At 50.9% G+C, this 15,688-nt stretch overlaps 1 protein-coding gene across 1 annotated transcript in view; it reads right to left on the reverse strand.

Moving 5' to 3' along the window:
* The window catches only part of DNAH17 (dynein axonemal heavy chain 17), a 150,434-nt gene that overhangs the window by 79,066 nt on the left and 55,680 nt on the right, over positions 1-15,688 (reverse strand). Inside the window, exons 26-34 of the mRNA XM_008013099.3 lie at positions 13,731-13,979; positions 9,028-9,150; positions 6,106-6,453; positions 5,919-6,010; positions 5,381-5,507; positions 3,829-3,981; positions 1,488-1,613; positions 1,193-1,300; positions 330-461 (exon numbers count right to left, since the gene is read on the reverse strand). Coding sequence (XP_008011290.3) covers positions 330-461; positions 1,193-1,300; positions 1,488-1,613; positions 3,829-3,981; positions 5,381-5,507; positions 5,919-6,010; positions 6,106-6,453; positions 9,028-9,150; positions 13,731-13,979 — 1,458 coding nt within the window. The remainder of the gene's footprint in view (positions 1-329; positions 462-1,192; positions 1,301-1,487; positions 1,614-3,828; positions 3,982-5,380; positions 5,508-5,918; positions 6,011-6,105; positions 6,454-9,027; positions 9,151-13,730; positions 13,980-15,688) is intronic.

Raw genomic sequence — 15,688 nt, forward strand, 5'->3', positions numbered from 1 at the left:
AAGAGCTAGGGCTGGCTGGTCCCCGGGTGCCCAGGGAACCCTCCCTGGCCCTCTTTCCCCCTCCAGCGCCCGCGTCCAACTGTATGGCCGCCCTCAGTGGAATCTCACTATGGAATGGCACTTCCAATGGGCGGGCACCGCTCCTCTGACCACTATGTGTGGCTCACCAGGGGTGAGTCCGGGCAAGGGGGTTAGGAGGCAGCCGCAGCCAGCAACAGAGTCAGTGCCCCAGCAAGAGGAAGTCGCAGGGTCTGGAGTCCCTGAACGCACTGCCCTGAACCCAGTGTCCCCTTGCCCTTCCCCAGGTCCCTGGGACGGGGCACTCGTGCCTTGGCCACGATCATTTTGGCCACCACGTCCCGCGCGTGCACATCGATGGTGCAGATGGTCATGATCTTCATCCTGTCGCCAGCGTTGAGGTTCCCAATGAGCAGCGTGATGAGTGCATTCAGCTGGCTAATCTGCGGGGGACAGGTGCTTTCACTGAGATGCCACGGATGCCCATGTGCACTGGGGGGTCTTGTGGCTGGGTGCCCGCAGCTGCATAGGGAACACTGCCATGGTCTTGTTTACAGTAAGGAAAAGCAGGAGCGCCCTCGGTAGGCCCCAGCCAGGCACTGGTTTCACTGTGATGCGGCCCTGGTGGGACACTAGCACGGACGTAGTAGAAGGAAATTCAAGCCATGAAAGAGAGTGGATAAGAAGCAAAAACAGCTGACTTTAACACCATCCAGCGAGTCTGTATATTTTTACATATAAATCAGTCATACACACACAGTGTAGCAGGTTGTATAAGGGAACATTGACAGTGTCATGCTTGGGTTGTGGAATTACAGGTAAATTCTCCTTCTTTTAAAGATGATCTTTAGTTTCTGTATTTCTAATCAAGGACTTTTTTTTTTTTTTTTTTTTTTTTTTTTTAAAGACTTGCAGTAGCATTTGATGATTTTCAGGTGAGAAATCAAAAAGTACATATTTCTGAAGGTGTCTGTTACCCGTGGGGAGAGGTGCCTAGGGCTGCAGTGCGTGGCTGTTATTTGGCCTGTGGAAATGGCGGTTTCGTGGGGCTCAGCCTCTGACAAGAAGGTGCTGCTGGTACTCACCTGGCAGGTTTCAGACGGGCACATGGGGCCATGCACCTGCTTTTTAAACAAGTTTTAAAAACGTAACTAACTAAACGCTAGTAACGCACCTGTTTTTTGTTATAATCTTTGATAGCGTTTTCATAGCCTTCCTCCAGCCTGGCAAATGCCAGGCCCACCTCGGTCGTCCACCAGATCTGGGTGCAAGTCAGGGCCACCTGAAAGTAGATGCCCCCCATTGCCCACGCAGTGAGCGATCGCTAGCACCCGCTAACACAGAAGTTCCTGCTGAAAGCTTAGACGGTTTTCCAGGGGACCACAGTTCACAGGAGAGCCACAGTTCACAGAGAATCTTGCCCCTTATCCCAGCCACGAGGCACCGCCGAGCCCCCGCCCGCCTCAGACCTGGGCCGGGTAGTCCAGGATCCACTGCTCCCTTGGCTTCTCTTCGTAGGTCACCACGGCCTCTGGGATTTCGTGCCGGAGGGTGGAGCACATTCGGTCCAGCACTCGATTCAGCCACACTTCCACCTGGGGACGGGAGCCACGGTGACCAAATACAGCCACGTGTGCCTGCCTCTAGTTCCAATAATTTGCTTTGTTGTAAAGAAAAATGTTTGTCATCATGTTCATCCCAGGGGCAGACGTGTCAAGGATTTTACAGAGCCGTAACAGTGACACACTTTTTTTTTTTTAATTTAAGATGGAGTCTTGCTCTGTCACCCAGGCTGGAGTGCAGTGGCACGATCTTGGCTCATTGCAAGCTCTGCCTCCCAGGTTCACACCATTCTCCTGCCTCAGCCTCCTGAGTAGCTGGGATTACAGGCGCCTGCCACCACTCCCGGAGGATTTTTTTTTTTTTGGTATTTTTAGTAGAGATGGGGTTTCACTGTGTTAGCCAGGATAGTCTTGATCTCCTGACCTCATGATCCGCCCAGCTTGGCCTCCCAAAGTGCTGGGATTACAGGCTTGAGCCACCACGCCTGGCCACACCTTTTGTTTTTAAATTGAGATAGGGTCTTGCTCTGCTGCCCCGGGCTGCCGTGCAGTGGTGCAGTCACGGTTCACTGTAGCCTCCACTTGTGGGCTCAAGTGATGCCTCCACCTCAGCCTCTCAAGCAGCTGGGACTACAGGTGTGCACCACCACACCCGGCTCGTCAAAGACTCACTTTAAAAATGTGGCTGGGGGCTGGGCGCAGCAGCTCACGTCTATAATCCCAGCACTTTGGGAGACTGAGGTGGGTGGATCATCTAAGGTCAGGAGTTCAAAACCAGCCTGGCCAACATGGTGAAACCTCATCTCTACTAAAAATACAAAAATTAGCTGGGTATGATAGCAGGCGCCTGTAATCCTAGCTACTCTGGAGGCTTAGACAGGAGAATCACTTGAACCTGAGAAGTGGAGGTTGCAGTGAGCCAAGATTGTGCCATTGCACTCCAGCCTGGGTGACAAGAGTGAAACTCTGTCTCAAAAACAAACAAACAAATAAACAAAAAACATACCCACAAGTAACTGCTACTGGGAGAAAAAAACCCTCAAGAGGATATGAAGGTAGATTCTTTTTTTGGAGATGAATTTTTTGGAGACTAAGTCTCGCTCTGTTACCCAGACTGGAGTGTAGTGGCGTGATCTCAGCTCACTGCAACCTCTGTCTCCCAGATTCAAATGATTCTTATGCCTCAGCTTCCCGAGTAGCTGGGACTACAGGTGTGTGACACCACACCTGGTTAATTTTTGTATTTTTAGTAGAGACCGTTTCGCCATGTTGGCCAGGCTGGTCTTGAACTCCTGACCTCAGATGATCTGCCCACCTCGACCTCCCAACGTGCTGGGATTACAGGCATGAGCCACCGTGCCCGGCCAGATTTTTCCTGTTAGCTGTAAGCACGGTGCAGGCGGGCCTCACTGTGGTCTGCAGTTCTGTTTGTAAGGGGTAAGCCCAGGAAGCGAATCTGGACAGACGCTGTCACTGCCCCACTCACCCCATCCATGTAGAGCAGGCCACGTGTGTGCCGTGTTCAGCTCTTTGAACCTCAGGTTTTCTCGAGTCAAGATTTTTTTTTTTTCCCTACAGCTGATTTACCTCTGCCTTGTATTTTCCTCAGGCTGATGTTAAAATGGTTTCTATTGCTTGATCAATAGCTGGGTAATGAGATGGGGGAGGGGGCAGCCTGGAAGTTTTCTGATGGCAGAAGGAGCCCACCCTGACCTGGGGGACACGCTTGCTGGGGAAGGAAGAGGCTGCGGGGACCACTCTGAGCGGTGGGCAGCGCAGCCGATTATTTTGGACAGGCGTTGGGAATTGGTGGTTCAGAGATGTGCAACCCGGTGATAAAAAGGATTCAATGACATTAACAGGGCTTTTTTTTTTTTTTTGAGATGGAGTCTCACTCTGTCACCCAGGCTGGAGTGCAGTAGCATGATCTTGGCTCACTGCAACCTCTGCCTCTCGGGTTCAAGCGATTCTCCTGCCTCAGTCTCCCGAACAGGGCTTTTCTCCCGTCCTTTCCCCTCCCCTTTCTCCCTAAGGATACACTCGTGCTATACGGGTAAGGCTGTGCTAGAAATTCTATAAAGAGGTCAGTCCCTTAAGGGTTTTCTAGAGAGGCAGAGGAGAGGAGCAGGGGCGGGCTGGCAGCTGCACAGGGTGGTGGTTCTCCGGACGTCGCCGTCTGAGGGCATATGACCCAGACACAGCTGCGCCCTTGTCCTGGGTTCCCTGTGCGGCATGCCCACACACTCACCTGCCCCGAGAGGTCACAGTCCTGATCAAAATCCATGTACTCGTCCTCCTTGCTGTACATTCCCAGGCCCACCTTGAGAGGTTTGTCATTGGCATCGAGCTGGAACTTTAGTTTACACAGGCTATCGAAGAGTTTGGACAGGTGGCGGCTCACCTGGGTGGAGGGGAAAAGCCAGAATTACGCAACGGGGGATTTGAAAGGCACGTGCATGGCTCAGGCTTTCCGTGGGTGGTCTTAGGCATTGTTCTTTTTGGAATATACGCCCCATCTTTGATCAACGTTAACTAAACATGGCTAACTCAACAAAAGGAACCAGTGAAGACTGCTCTGAGTCAGGACACAGAAACCAGGCCAGGAACCGCAGTCCTTCTAAGCCAAATATCCATTCTGGAAGATTTCTTTTCGGCCGGGCACGGTGGCTCACACCTGTAATCCCAGCACTTTGCGAGGCCGAGGCAGGTGGATCACGTCAGGTTAGGAGTTTGAGACCAGCCTGACCAACATGGAGAAATCCCACCTCTACTAAAAATACAAAATTAGTTGGGCGTGGTGGCGCATGCCTATAATCCTAGCTACTTGGGAGGTTGAGGCAGAAGAATCACTTGAACCTGGGAGGTGGAGGTTGTGGTGAGCCTTTGCACTCCAGCCTGGGCAACAAGAACAAAACTCCATCTCAAAAAAGATTTCTTCTTTTTGAGAAGGTTCTGTCCCAGGTTCCAAGCCACACACTCAGTCTATTCTTGCATATTCCTTCTTCTTGTGTATCCTCTAACCTCTTCCTGTGTATCCTCTAACCTTATGGTCAAAATAAAATACAGGCACTTTCCCTTCACCTAATATATATTTTTTTGTTTTTGAGACAGATTCTCGCTCTGTCACCCAGGCTGGAGTGCAGTGCAGTGATCTTGGCTCACTGCAACCTCTGCCTCTCAGGCTCAAGCAATTCTCATGCCGCAGCCTCCTGAGTAGCTGGGATTACAGGTGCGTGCCACCATGCCTGGTTATTTTTTGTATTTTCAGTAGAAATGGGGTTTCACCATGTTGACCAGGCTGGTCTCAAACTCCCGACCTCAAGTGATCTGCCTGCCTGGGCCTCCCAAAGTGCTGGGATTACAGGTGTGAGCCACTGAGCCCGACCTCTTTTCTCTTTTAGAAGAGCCTCAAGGAGGCACCTGTTCCTTGCTCTTGGGACCCTGAGATTTACTAGCTGATTGGAGGATGACCCAATGAGAGGTGTGCCTTTCGGAAACAGTGTCTTACTAGGCCTCTGGCATATGACCCATTTTCTAGAAGGGGAAAATGAGGTACAGAGAGGCAAATTAACTTCTCCAAAGCCAGACCAAGTGTAGCGCAGGATGTGAGATGAGTCCCGCCAGGTTTCTGCCGTGACTGGGGACCCCAGGAGAGTTTCGGGTGCAGAGGGCCTCCTGGAGATGATAGAGCGTGTCCAGGGACACTGTTACCCCATCCTAGGGCAGTTCAGGTAGAGGTGCCCGCCTGGGGTCTGCCATGATGTTGGCTTAAACTCCAGAATGCAGGGGGCCCCGCCTACCTCCACGGGGTCATTGCCATTGGAGAGAATGTCCAGGAGGTCAGCCGAGGAGACAAAATAGAACCTGGGGAAAGCCAGTCTCTTCGTCTCTAGATACTCTGACAAAGCTTTTTCACACATGGCCAAGCTGGGAGGAAGGAAGGAAGGAGGCCGGTGACCCCACTCTGTAGGGATGTCTGCTGCCCACCCCGTCGGCACAGGGAACCGGTCATCCTGGGGATGCCTGGATTGCTGTTCACAGGCCCGGTTTAATTCAGAACCTCCTACCAGAGGCTCTCATTTCTTTGCCATCCCCTGACCTTGTGGGCACTCCTAGGCAGGAGGGAGCCTCATTTATTCTCTGGGTCACTGCTTCCTTCAAGGCCAAGGCATTTGTGTGGCAGGATAAGGCCGTGGAGAAAGGGAATAGATTAACCCAGGACCTGTGGTTTTGCCCTGTGCTGGCCAGCGGGCTGCACAAGACTTAGGTTCCCTCAGACTTAAGACTCAGGGAATCAGCACCACTGACTCCCCCGGTCTGGACAGGTGTGAGCCCCACCTCTTCTTCAGGGCCTCCAGTTTATCGTAGAGGCTGGGTTTGCTGGTAGCTTCCACCACGTTGGGTGTTTTTACCGCATCTTCCATCAAGGCCTGGGAAGAGAAGGGGATCGCCAAGGCATTAGGGACCCCGTTTTGTCCAACACGGTCATTTCTGAAATGCGTGGGAGCCACCGGGCTGGGCTCACCTTGAATTCCTGGTCGATGTCATCAAAGCGCTGGGAGTCCTCCGGGAGCTGGGCGCGGATGTCTTCAGAGCCAATGAAGATGCTCTCCAGGTGGCTCCAGGTTCGCTGGACCTCAAACCAGATGGAGATGACGGAGTCCGCCATGGACAGCTTCTGCTGCCAGCTCGTCACCTCCTTCAGGAAGTGGGCCAGGTACTTGGACGTCATCAGGTTCTGCAGCTGTACCTGGTTGTCCTCCAGCGTCTCCACCAGCACCTCGTTGGACTTGAGCATCATGGTGCCCGTCCGCGGGTGCGGCTCGTGCTCGAATTCCATCATGCTCCAGGTACTGTCCAGGGCTTTCAGCACCTTTTGGGGGAAGAGAAAAACAAGGTCACTGAGCATTTGGCCTACAAAGCTCAGGCAGGACCCAGAGTTCCCAGGACGTAGACTGAAGCTTCATGATCAGAAAACAAAAAGACTCAAACCAACATATTCACAGGAGCCAAAGGCAGATCCAACCCGAACCTTCGTACCCCGATGACAGATGAATGTGATGTCTGTCCATACAATGAAACATAAGCCACTAAAGGAATGAGGTACAGACACCTGCCGCAACGCAGATAAACCTGAAGACATTAGGCTGAAAGAAGCCACACGCACAGACCACATAGCACATGTGAAGGAGTTCGGAATGTGCCACCCCAAAATATGCCATCCTGCAATTGATGATTTTGAGTCAGAGGCACTTGAAGGGCAGCAGATGCAGGAATCTCTGAGCCTCATGCTGTTCCTGGGAAGCAGGAGATGCAATTCCCAGGTGAATGATGCTCTTCTGATACCAGAATGAAACGATCATTCTCATCACAAGGATGGGAAGTTGAGGCGAAAAGAATCTTGTCCGCTTAGAACTTGTTAGAATAGCTCTCGCCTTCCAGCCTCTCACACAGATTACTTTTCTACAACTTCCTCTTTCTGCAACTCAGTACTTAAGTGTTCAACGCTAACTACGTTAGAGTCAGGAAGTCTTCCTTTCCTCCCGTACCACAGAAAACTTGGATTAAATAATTTGCATACTTTTCTCCTCTTGATCTGTCTTACGTCAATGGAGTTCTCAGACCCAGCTGGGAAAAACTCTAAAAGCATAGAGTGAAAGTGCTGCCTCCTCTACCTATGATGCCATTCCTACGAAAGTGTGGAAGAGGGGGATCTATACAGGGGGAAAGTGGATTAGTGGTTGCCTAGAGCTGGAGATGGGGACACGTGAGAAGAAAGGGGTAGGGGATGATGGCTAAAGGATGTGCGTTTCTTTCTGAGGTGATGAAAATATTCTAAAGTTTGTTAATTCTATTTTTTATTTTTATTTTTTAAAAAATTATAATTTTTTTTTAGGGACAGGGTCCAGCCCAGGCTGGAGTGCAGCAGCATGATCACAGCTCACTGCAGCCTCCATCTCCTGGGCTCAAGTAATCCTCCCACTTCAGCCTCCCGAGTAGCTGGGACTACAGGTGTGCGTCACCACGTGCCCTGCTAATTTTTTTTTTTTTTTGAGATGGAGTCTCACTTTGTCACCTAGGCTGGAGTGCAGTGGCACGATCTTGGCTCACTACAACTTCCACCTCCCAGGTTCAAGCGATTCTCCTGCCTCAGCCTCCCAAAGCGTTGGGATTACAGGCATGCGCCACCACACCTGGCTAATTTTTGTATTTTTAGTAGAGACGGGGTTTCACCATGTTGGCCAGGCTGGTCTCAATCTCCTGACCTTCTGACCCGCCCACCTTGGCCTCCCAAAGTGTTGGAATTACAAGCATGAGCCATCGTGCCCGGTCCCCAGCTAATTTTTTTAAGTTTATTTTTTTGTGGAGATGGGGTCTGCCTGTGTTGCCCAGGCTGGCCTTGTTTTGAATTCCTGGACTTGAGCGATCCTCCTACCTCCCAAAGTGCTGGGATTATAGGCATGAGCCCCCACCCTCTGCTGTTTAGTATGTGCTGATTACACACTTGTACCTCTGCTAAAAGCCATTGTACACTTTAAACAGGTGAATTGTATGGTATGTGAATTATACCTACTAAAGGTTTTTTTTTTTTTTTTTTTTTTTTTTTTTTAAAGCAAGCCAAAATGTGACAATTCAAACTCACAAAACAGGCTGAGGGGAGAGATTTGAAACACAAAAGGAGTTTTCCTGGATACTGGAACTGCCGGTAGCCAGTGGCACATTACAAGTTCAGGTACCAGCTGGGGGCCATCCCCCACCCGTCCCCGACCCTTCCCCTCAGCTCAGAGTCAGAGGAAAGAACTGACGTCCGTGGAGGAGTCAGACAGGACCACAGATGAGGATGCTGGAGGCAAAGGAAATGAGAATTCTGGTTGTTTACAAAATGTCCCAAACTATTGCGTGTATGGGGCGGGCAGAGTTATAGCCAGGAATTGGGTTTCCTAAGAAAAATTCCAGAAATAGGCTGGCACGGTGGCTCACGCCTGTAATCCCAGCACTTTGGGAGGCCGAGGTGAGCGGGTCAGTTGAGGTCAGGAACTCGAGACCAGCCTGGCCAACATGGTGAAACCCCGTCTCTACTGAAAGTATGAAAATTAGCTGGGCATGGTGGCGCACGCCTGTAGTCCCAGCTACTTGGGAGGCTGAGGCAGGAGAAATTGCTTGAATTCGGGAGGTGGAGGTTGTGGTGAGCCAAGATTGTGCCACTGCACTCCAGCGTGGGCAACAGAGAAATATTCTGTCTCAAAAACAATAAAAAATAATAAATAGATTCCAGAAGTATTTTTTAAGATCTGTCACGGGTTGGGTAAGAAAGACCCCCAGACTTCCCTTGAATGCCGCGGGGCTGCGGGACCCACATGAACGAGACCTCCCTGGGTGCTCTCAGTACAGGGGCAGTTTCAGGCTGATCCCACGTGGCACAGACAATGCTGCCAGCACCGCCTACCTTTTCCATGCCGGACTCTTTCACGGCCTTGTCCACGATGTTGCGGACCTCATCCTCGTAATTGTGGAGGTTCAGCTGCAGTAAATCTGCCAGGGTTGTCTCTTCTGACATTTTAAATTTCACCTAAGGGAAAAAAACCAGGCATGATTCATGTCAGGTCATTTGGACTCTGAAGTGGGCGGACGTCACCATCCTTCACGGAGAGCCACTGCCGGGGCGCGATCCCGGGCTGCTGGAGGGAGGGAGGCGAGCTCTACACTGCCATTTTCAGCTCTGGGACTTAAGGAGGTGACTTCTCCAAGCCTCACCTTCCTTCCCTGTAAAACCGCATAATAGCAGAACCCACCCGCACTGGGCAGAATTGTGGCCCCCCCAAAATTCACGTCTACCCAGAACCTTCGCATGTCACCTTATTTGGAAATAGGGTCTTTGCAGATACTAAGGATCTTGAGGTGAGTTCATCCTGGATTTTCCAGTGAGACATAAATCCAGGGCCAAGTGTCCTCATGACAGGAAGGAGAGGGAGATCTGAGTCACACAGGAAACAGGGCCTTGTGGAGACTGAGGCAGAGACAGGCATGATGCAGCTACAGGCCAAGGAATGCCTGGAGTCCCCAGAAGCTGGAGGAGGCAGGAAGGACCCTCCCCCAGAGCCTTTAGAGGGAGTGCAGCCTGCTGACACCCTGATTTTAGAGTCCTGGCCTCCAGCACTGTGACAGAGCACATAACACAGGTCTGCTTTTTTTTTTTTTTTTTTTTTTTTTTTGAGTCGGAGTCTTGCTCTGTCACCCGGGCTGGAGTGCAGTGGCGTGATCTCGGCTCATTGGAACCTTCACCTCCCTGGTTCAAGCGATTCTTTTGCCTCAGCCTCCCAAGTAGCTGGGACTAGAGGTATGTACCACCACACCCAGCTAATTTTTGTATTTTTAGTAGAGACGCAGTTTCACCAAGTTGGACAGGCTGGTCTCAAACTCCTGAACTCAAGTGATCCACCTGCCTCAGCCTCCCAAAGTGCTGGGATTACAGGCGTGAGCCACCGCGCCCCCGGCTAGGTCTGTTTGAAGCCTCCCAGTTTGTGGTCCTTTGTCATGGCAGCCCCAGGAAGCGAATCCACCACCTCTGGCAGCTGCCGCGTTCCTAATAGGCAAAGCACTCTGTGGCAGTGGCAGAATCACAGGTACTGTTACTCTAGTACCAATATACCAGGTACTTGCCAAGTGCCACCACTTCCCAAATCGCTTCCACATCCCTTGTCTAATATTCTTCTTGGTGTCACATAGTCAGACGTTTCTGAGCATCGATTCTGAGCCCACCGTGGAATTTTAACCAATGACAGAACCTCGCATCTCTAATCACATTTGGGGACATATCCGCCCGAGGCTCACCAAGACCTCAGCTGTGCCCAGCTCCTTTCATGGAGATATTTAGCTGGTTTATCACCGCCCAAGCGTCTCTCCCAGGGCACCTGGATGGGGCACATGAGCCTGTTGCCAGGCATCTGGGAAATCTTTTGTCTCAACACACGAGAGGCACCCCCAGGGACTGGCTCCCAGACACCCGGACACAGAAATCCCTGGGGAGCAAGCGGGTGCCCCTGTGCCCTCAGGGTGGCCTGCATAACTGGGTTTGCTTTTCCCTCCTTAGGCCTAGGGAGCAGCAGAAGGGCCCTGGACAGTGTGGTGGGGGTGGAGCAGGAGCATCTAATGCTCCTCCTAGGTGGGCGCCCTCCTGGGCTGGCCAGGACCTAATGAGAGATGGAGGGAACAATTTGGCCCCATTCACCTACTTCCTGCATAGGTAGGGATCTCTTGGGAAGCCGTGGGTTAAGCCTTCCCACTGCGCGGGCTTTGGGCCACACTGCCCTTGGTCCTTGGGGTATGTTCTCGCTGTTGTTCTTGCATTCTTTCACGCCGAGCCCCATCCCAGCCTTTCTGCTTGTCTTCACAGTTCTCACTCCCAAGGCCCAAGCCAAACTTCACACTCACTCAGAGCTTTTCCTTCCCTTCCTACCCCTTGAAGGTGGCGCCCTCCTCTAGGTCTCAGGATCATCATTGAATATCTCCCGTGCTTGGCATTCAAACCTGATCACGAAGGGTGGCAGAATTTGCCACCAAAATACGCCACTTTGGCTTAAGGGTTATTTTGAGCTGAAGGCAGTTGAGAAGAAGCAGATACAAGAGAAGCTCTCTGCCCTCCCCTTATTTGCCTACAAGCAGGAAATAAATTTGCCAAGGAGTCCCACTGCCCCTCTACCAAGAACGATAGAAGTTAATCAATGGAGGTCGGGCGTGGTGGCTCACACCCATAATCCCAGCACTTTGGAAGGCCAGGGCGGGTGGATTACCTGAGGTCAGGAGTTTGAGACCAGCTTGGCCAAGGTGAAACCCTGTCTCTACTAAAAATACAAAAAAGGCCGGGCGCGGTGGCTCAAGCCTGTAATCCCAGCACTTTGGGAGGCCGAGATGGGCGGATCACGAGGTCAGGAGATCGAGACCATCCTGGCTAACCCGGTGAAACCCCGTCTCTACTAAAAAAAAAAAATACAAAAACTAGCCGGGCGAGGTGGCGGCGCCTGTAGTCCCAGCTACTCCGGAGGCTGAGGCAGGAGAATGGCGTGAACCCGGGAGGCAGAGCTTGCAGTGAGCTGAGATCCGGCCACTGCACTCCAGCCTGGGCGACAGAGCAAGACTGTGTCTCAAAAAAAAAAAAAAAAATACAAAAAATACAAAAAAATCAGCCAGACATGGTAGTATGTGCCTATAATCCCAGCTACTCAGGAGGCCGAATCAGGAGAATCACTTGAACCTGGGAGGTGGAGGTTGCAGTGAGCCGAGAGTGTGCCACTGCACTCCAGCCTGGGCAACAGAGTGAGACTCTATCTCAAAAAAAAAAAAAAAAAGTTAACTGATGGAGACAGCTTTAGCCCCTTATCAGCCCAGAGGAACGGGAGGAATCTACACAATGCAGCTTGCTGAAGTTCACCTCACCCTGCTGTAAAACAAAAATAAAATCCTAAGGCCCCAAACAAATTGAATGAACCCCTGTCTCTGCTGGGGGCGTTCCAAAGTAAACCTGAAAAAGGAGTTCAGGCCATGATGGGAAGCGGGTTGGAAGACAGGCCTCATTATACCCCCCTCCCTTTGGGATTCAGGCACAGCTGACCAGCATGAACATCCACACATCGATCCTAAGACTGACCAAACAGAATGTTTGTAGCAACACGATACATCACACGACAGGTAGCAAGCCCTGAAAGAAATCGCAGTATTTTACCCCAAAATATGTTCCTTTGACATAGTTTGAAATGGTCCTGCAAAGCTGTCTCTTGCAGGGGAAATCTGCATTCTGTAGAGAATCTCCTTTGTCTTTCCTGGTCTTTCCCCATTTTGTTTTTTTTTCGAGATGGAATTTTGCTCTTTCACCCAGGCTAGAGTGCAGTGGCATGATCTCGGCTCACTGCAACCTCCGCCTCCCAGGTTCAAGCGATTCTCCTGCCTCAGCATTCAAGTAGCTGGGATTACAGGTGTGTGCTACCACGCTCAGCTGATTTTTGTATTTTTAGTAAGGATGGGGTTTTGCCATGTTGGCCAGGCTGGTCTCAAACTCCTGGCCTCAGGTGAGCCACCCGCCTCGGCCTCCCAAAATGCTGGGATTACAGGTGTGAGCCACCGTGCCCGGCTTTCCTCTAATTAATCTGTCTCTCATCAGTCTAATTTACAGGGGCCCCAGCCAGGGAACCTAAGATGGATAGAGGAAAAATAAATCCCCCCCACCCCGCAATTGCCAGTGCTATTATTTCTTTGCTTCCTTGAGAGCAGAGGCCACGTCTCCTTTCTCTCTGTGTCCTTTGCAGCTAGGTGGGGCCTCTGCAGAGTAGCTGCTTAAAGTGGTTTTGTTCAGTGTTTGCTGAGAGTGGGGAGTGTTCCTGTTAGCCTTCTGGAGGGGTCAAGGCCAGTGCCTGCCACTGCGGGATATTCCTGGAAAGATTCAGGTGCTAAGACTCTGAGTTTCTGGGGTCATGAGGACCCCAGTGAAGCTGTTCATTTGCCCCAAACTCCCTGAGTCTTATGAACATGCAGCCTACAACCAGAACTGCCTACTTACTTTGCAGGACCCAGTGCAAAATGAAAATGCAGGAGCTCCTGTTGGAAAATTACTAAGAATTGGCCAGGTGCGGTGGCTCAAGCCTGTAATCCCAGCACTCTGGGAGGCCGAGGCAGGCGAATCATGAGGTCAGGAGTTCCAGACCAGCCTGGCCAATATGATGAAACCCCGTCTCTACTAAAAATACAAAAAAATTAGCCAGGTGTGGTGGCGGCGCCTGTAGTCCCAGCTACTTGGGAGGCTGAGGCAGAAGAATCGCGTGAACCCGGGAGGCGGAGGTTGCAGTGAGCTGAGATCGCGCCACTGCACTCCAGCCTGGCGACAGAGCGAGACTGTCTCCAAAAAAAAAAAAAAGGAAATTACTAAGAATTTTGAGATGGTGAAGTTGAGATGGTAAACGGAGCCTGCCCCACCACCCCCAACCAACATGGAGCCCTGTGTGACTGCACAGGTCATTTGTGCACGAAGCCAGCCCTGCCCACACCGGCTTTACCACCATCGGGCCCCGAACACCTTGGCTAGGCAGCTCAGGACAGCCCATCCTGCAGCAGGGCTGGCCACCAGGGACGGTCCCCTCCGCCCACCACAGCGCGTGGTACCTGGGTGGCCTGCATGAGCTGCTGCCAGTGGCGTTCCCGAATGGCAGGGTTCTGCAGCTCGCTCACGGCACGCAGGGATGTGATCATGTTCTTCACGGTGTTGTCAAGCCCCACGAAGGCATCCCAGGTTTTCATCTCCTTGTCCAAAGACCTCACATCTTTGGCAAACTTCTTACAATCTATGTCCATCTGCTCAACGTTGATATCTTTCCACTTGGTGGTCTTCCAGTCCTCGATGCTGGTATTTACCTGAAACAAAAACACCCCGTTTCTGCTTTCACTCTTGTCAAGGAGGACTCAGGAAGACAACCCTCTTACCTCTCTGCACCTACTCGCAGGGAGCAAAGCCCAATGAGGAATATTTAGAACGAATACCAGAGATCATTAAAGTGATTGGATACAAGAGAAAACAACCGTGGCATCATAAAAAGTAAGATTTAAAAGTTAACAGTTGTCTGGGCATGGTGGCTCATGTCTATAATCCCAGCACTTTGGGAGGCCAAGGTGAGCAGATCACCTGAGGTCAGGAGTTCAAGACCAGCCTGACCAACATGGTGAAATCCCGACTGTACTAAAAATACAAAAATTAGCCAGGTGTGGTGGTGCATGCCTGTAATCCCAGATACTTGGGAGGCTGAGACAGGAGAATCACTCGATCCTGGGAGACGAGGGTTGCAGTGAGCTGAGATCGCGCCACTGCACTTCAGCCTGGGTGACAGAGTGAGACTCTGTCTCAAATAAATAAAAATAAAAGCACTTGAAAAGCATTTTAGCAAAAGCCTGTGTCAGGGCCCTGCTGTTGCTGGCCGGGACCCAGTTTTCTTTCACTTCTCAGTATGTCCATGCAGCTTGTCTTGGTCCATGAAAGGTGAGTGATGACTGACAATACCCAGCTTGGTGTTCCCCTTGCCTGCCTTGGCAATCACGAAGGGGCATCGCTGATCCACAGCCTGCACTGTGCAACAGTCCTTGACAGTAACTTCCCAGGGAACAACTGCTTGGAACTACAGTATGCACTTTGCATGAATGAGAAATACACTTTTGTTCAGTACACAGAGATTTGTGGGGCTGTTACCGCACAGTAACCCAGCTTCCACTGATAAGAATATAACAGGGCTGGGCGCGGTGGCTCACGCCTGTAATCCCAGCACTTTGGCAGACCGAGGTGGGCGGATCACAAGGTCAGGAGATCAAGACCATCCTGGCTAACACAGTGAAACCCCGTCTCTGCTAAAAATACAAAAAAAAAAAAAAAAAAAAAAAAAAATTAGCCAGGCGTGGTGGCAGGTGCCTGTAATCCCAGCTACTTGGGAGGCTGAGGCAGGAGAATGGCGTGAACCCGGGAGGTGGAACTTGCGGTAAGCCAAGATCGCGCCACTGCACTCCAGCCTGGGTGACAGAGCAAGACTCCGCCTCAAAAAAAAAAAAAAAAAAAAAAAAAGAATATAACGGAAGACACTTCATTCACAACAATATGAAACAAAACATACAAACTACCCAGGAATAACCCAACCAACAGTATAAACATGAAAATGGCTGTGAAGCTGGAAACTGCTAGTCATTGAGGGAATCAGAGATTGCTGACATGGGCACTTACAGTGGGAAGATCTGGGCTTGAGAAACATCTGTGCTCGAGAAAGTAAAAACTGAGAGTGTTTACAAGACACTTGCCTTGAAGATACGATGATCTGAAACCTTAATCTACATAGGAGTCCATGGCTTTTTCTGGCAGGTTCAAGATTAGCCTGCATCCTATTATCATAAAATGTCTTGGCTAGTGTGTTTTGGAGAGTTTTTCTTGAATTATCCTGACTTCAAATGCTGTCATCTCCTGGGAAACGTGGATTTTATTCTCCCGTCTATGCAAACAATTTTTTGTCGTGGGAAAGCGTATATCCCATTCTCTCAGATGCCACTATGTTCTGTAATGCCACTCACATAAAAGAAACTTGAGGCCG

This window comes from Chlorocebus sabaeus, chromosome 16 (genome assembly GCF_047675955.1).
Source record: "Chlorocebus sabaeus isolate Y175 chromosome 16, mChlSab1.0.hap1, whole genome shotgun sequence".
NCBI classification, from domain to species: domain Eukaryota; kingdom Metazoa; phylum Chordata; class Mammalia; order Primates; family Cercopithecidae; genus Chlorocebus; species Chlorocebus sabaeus.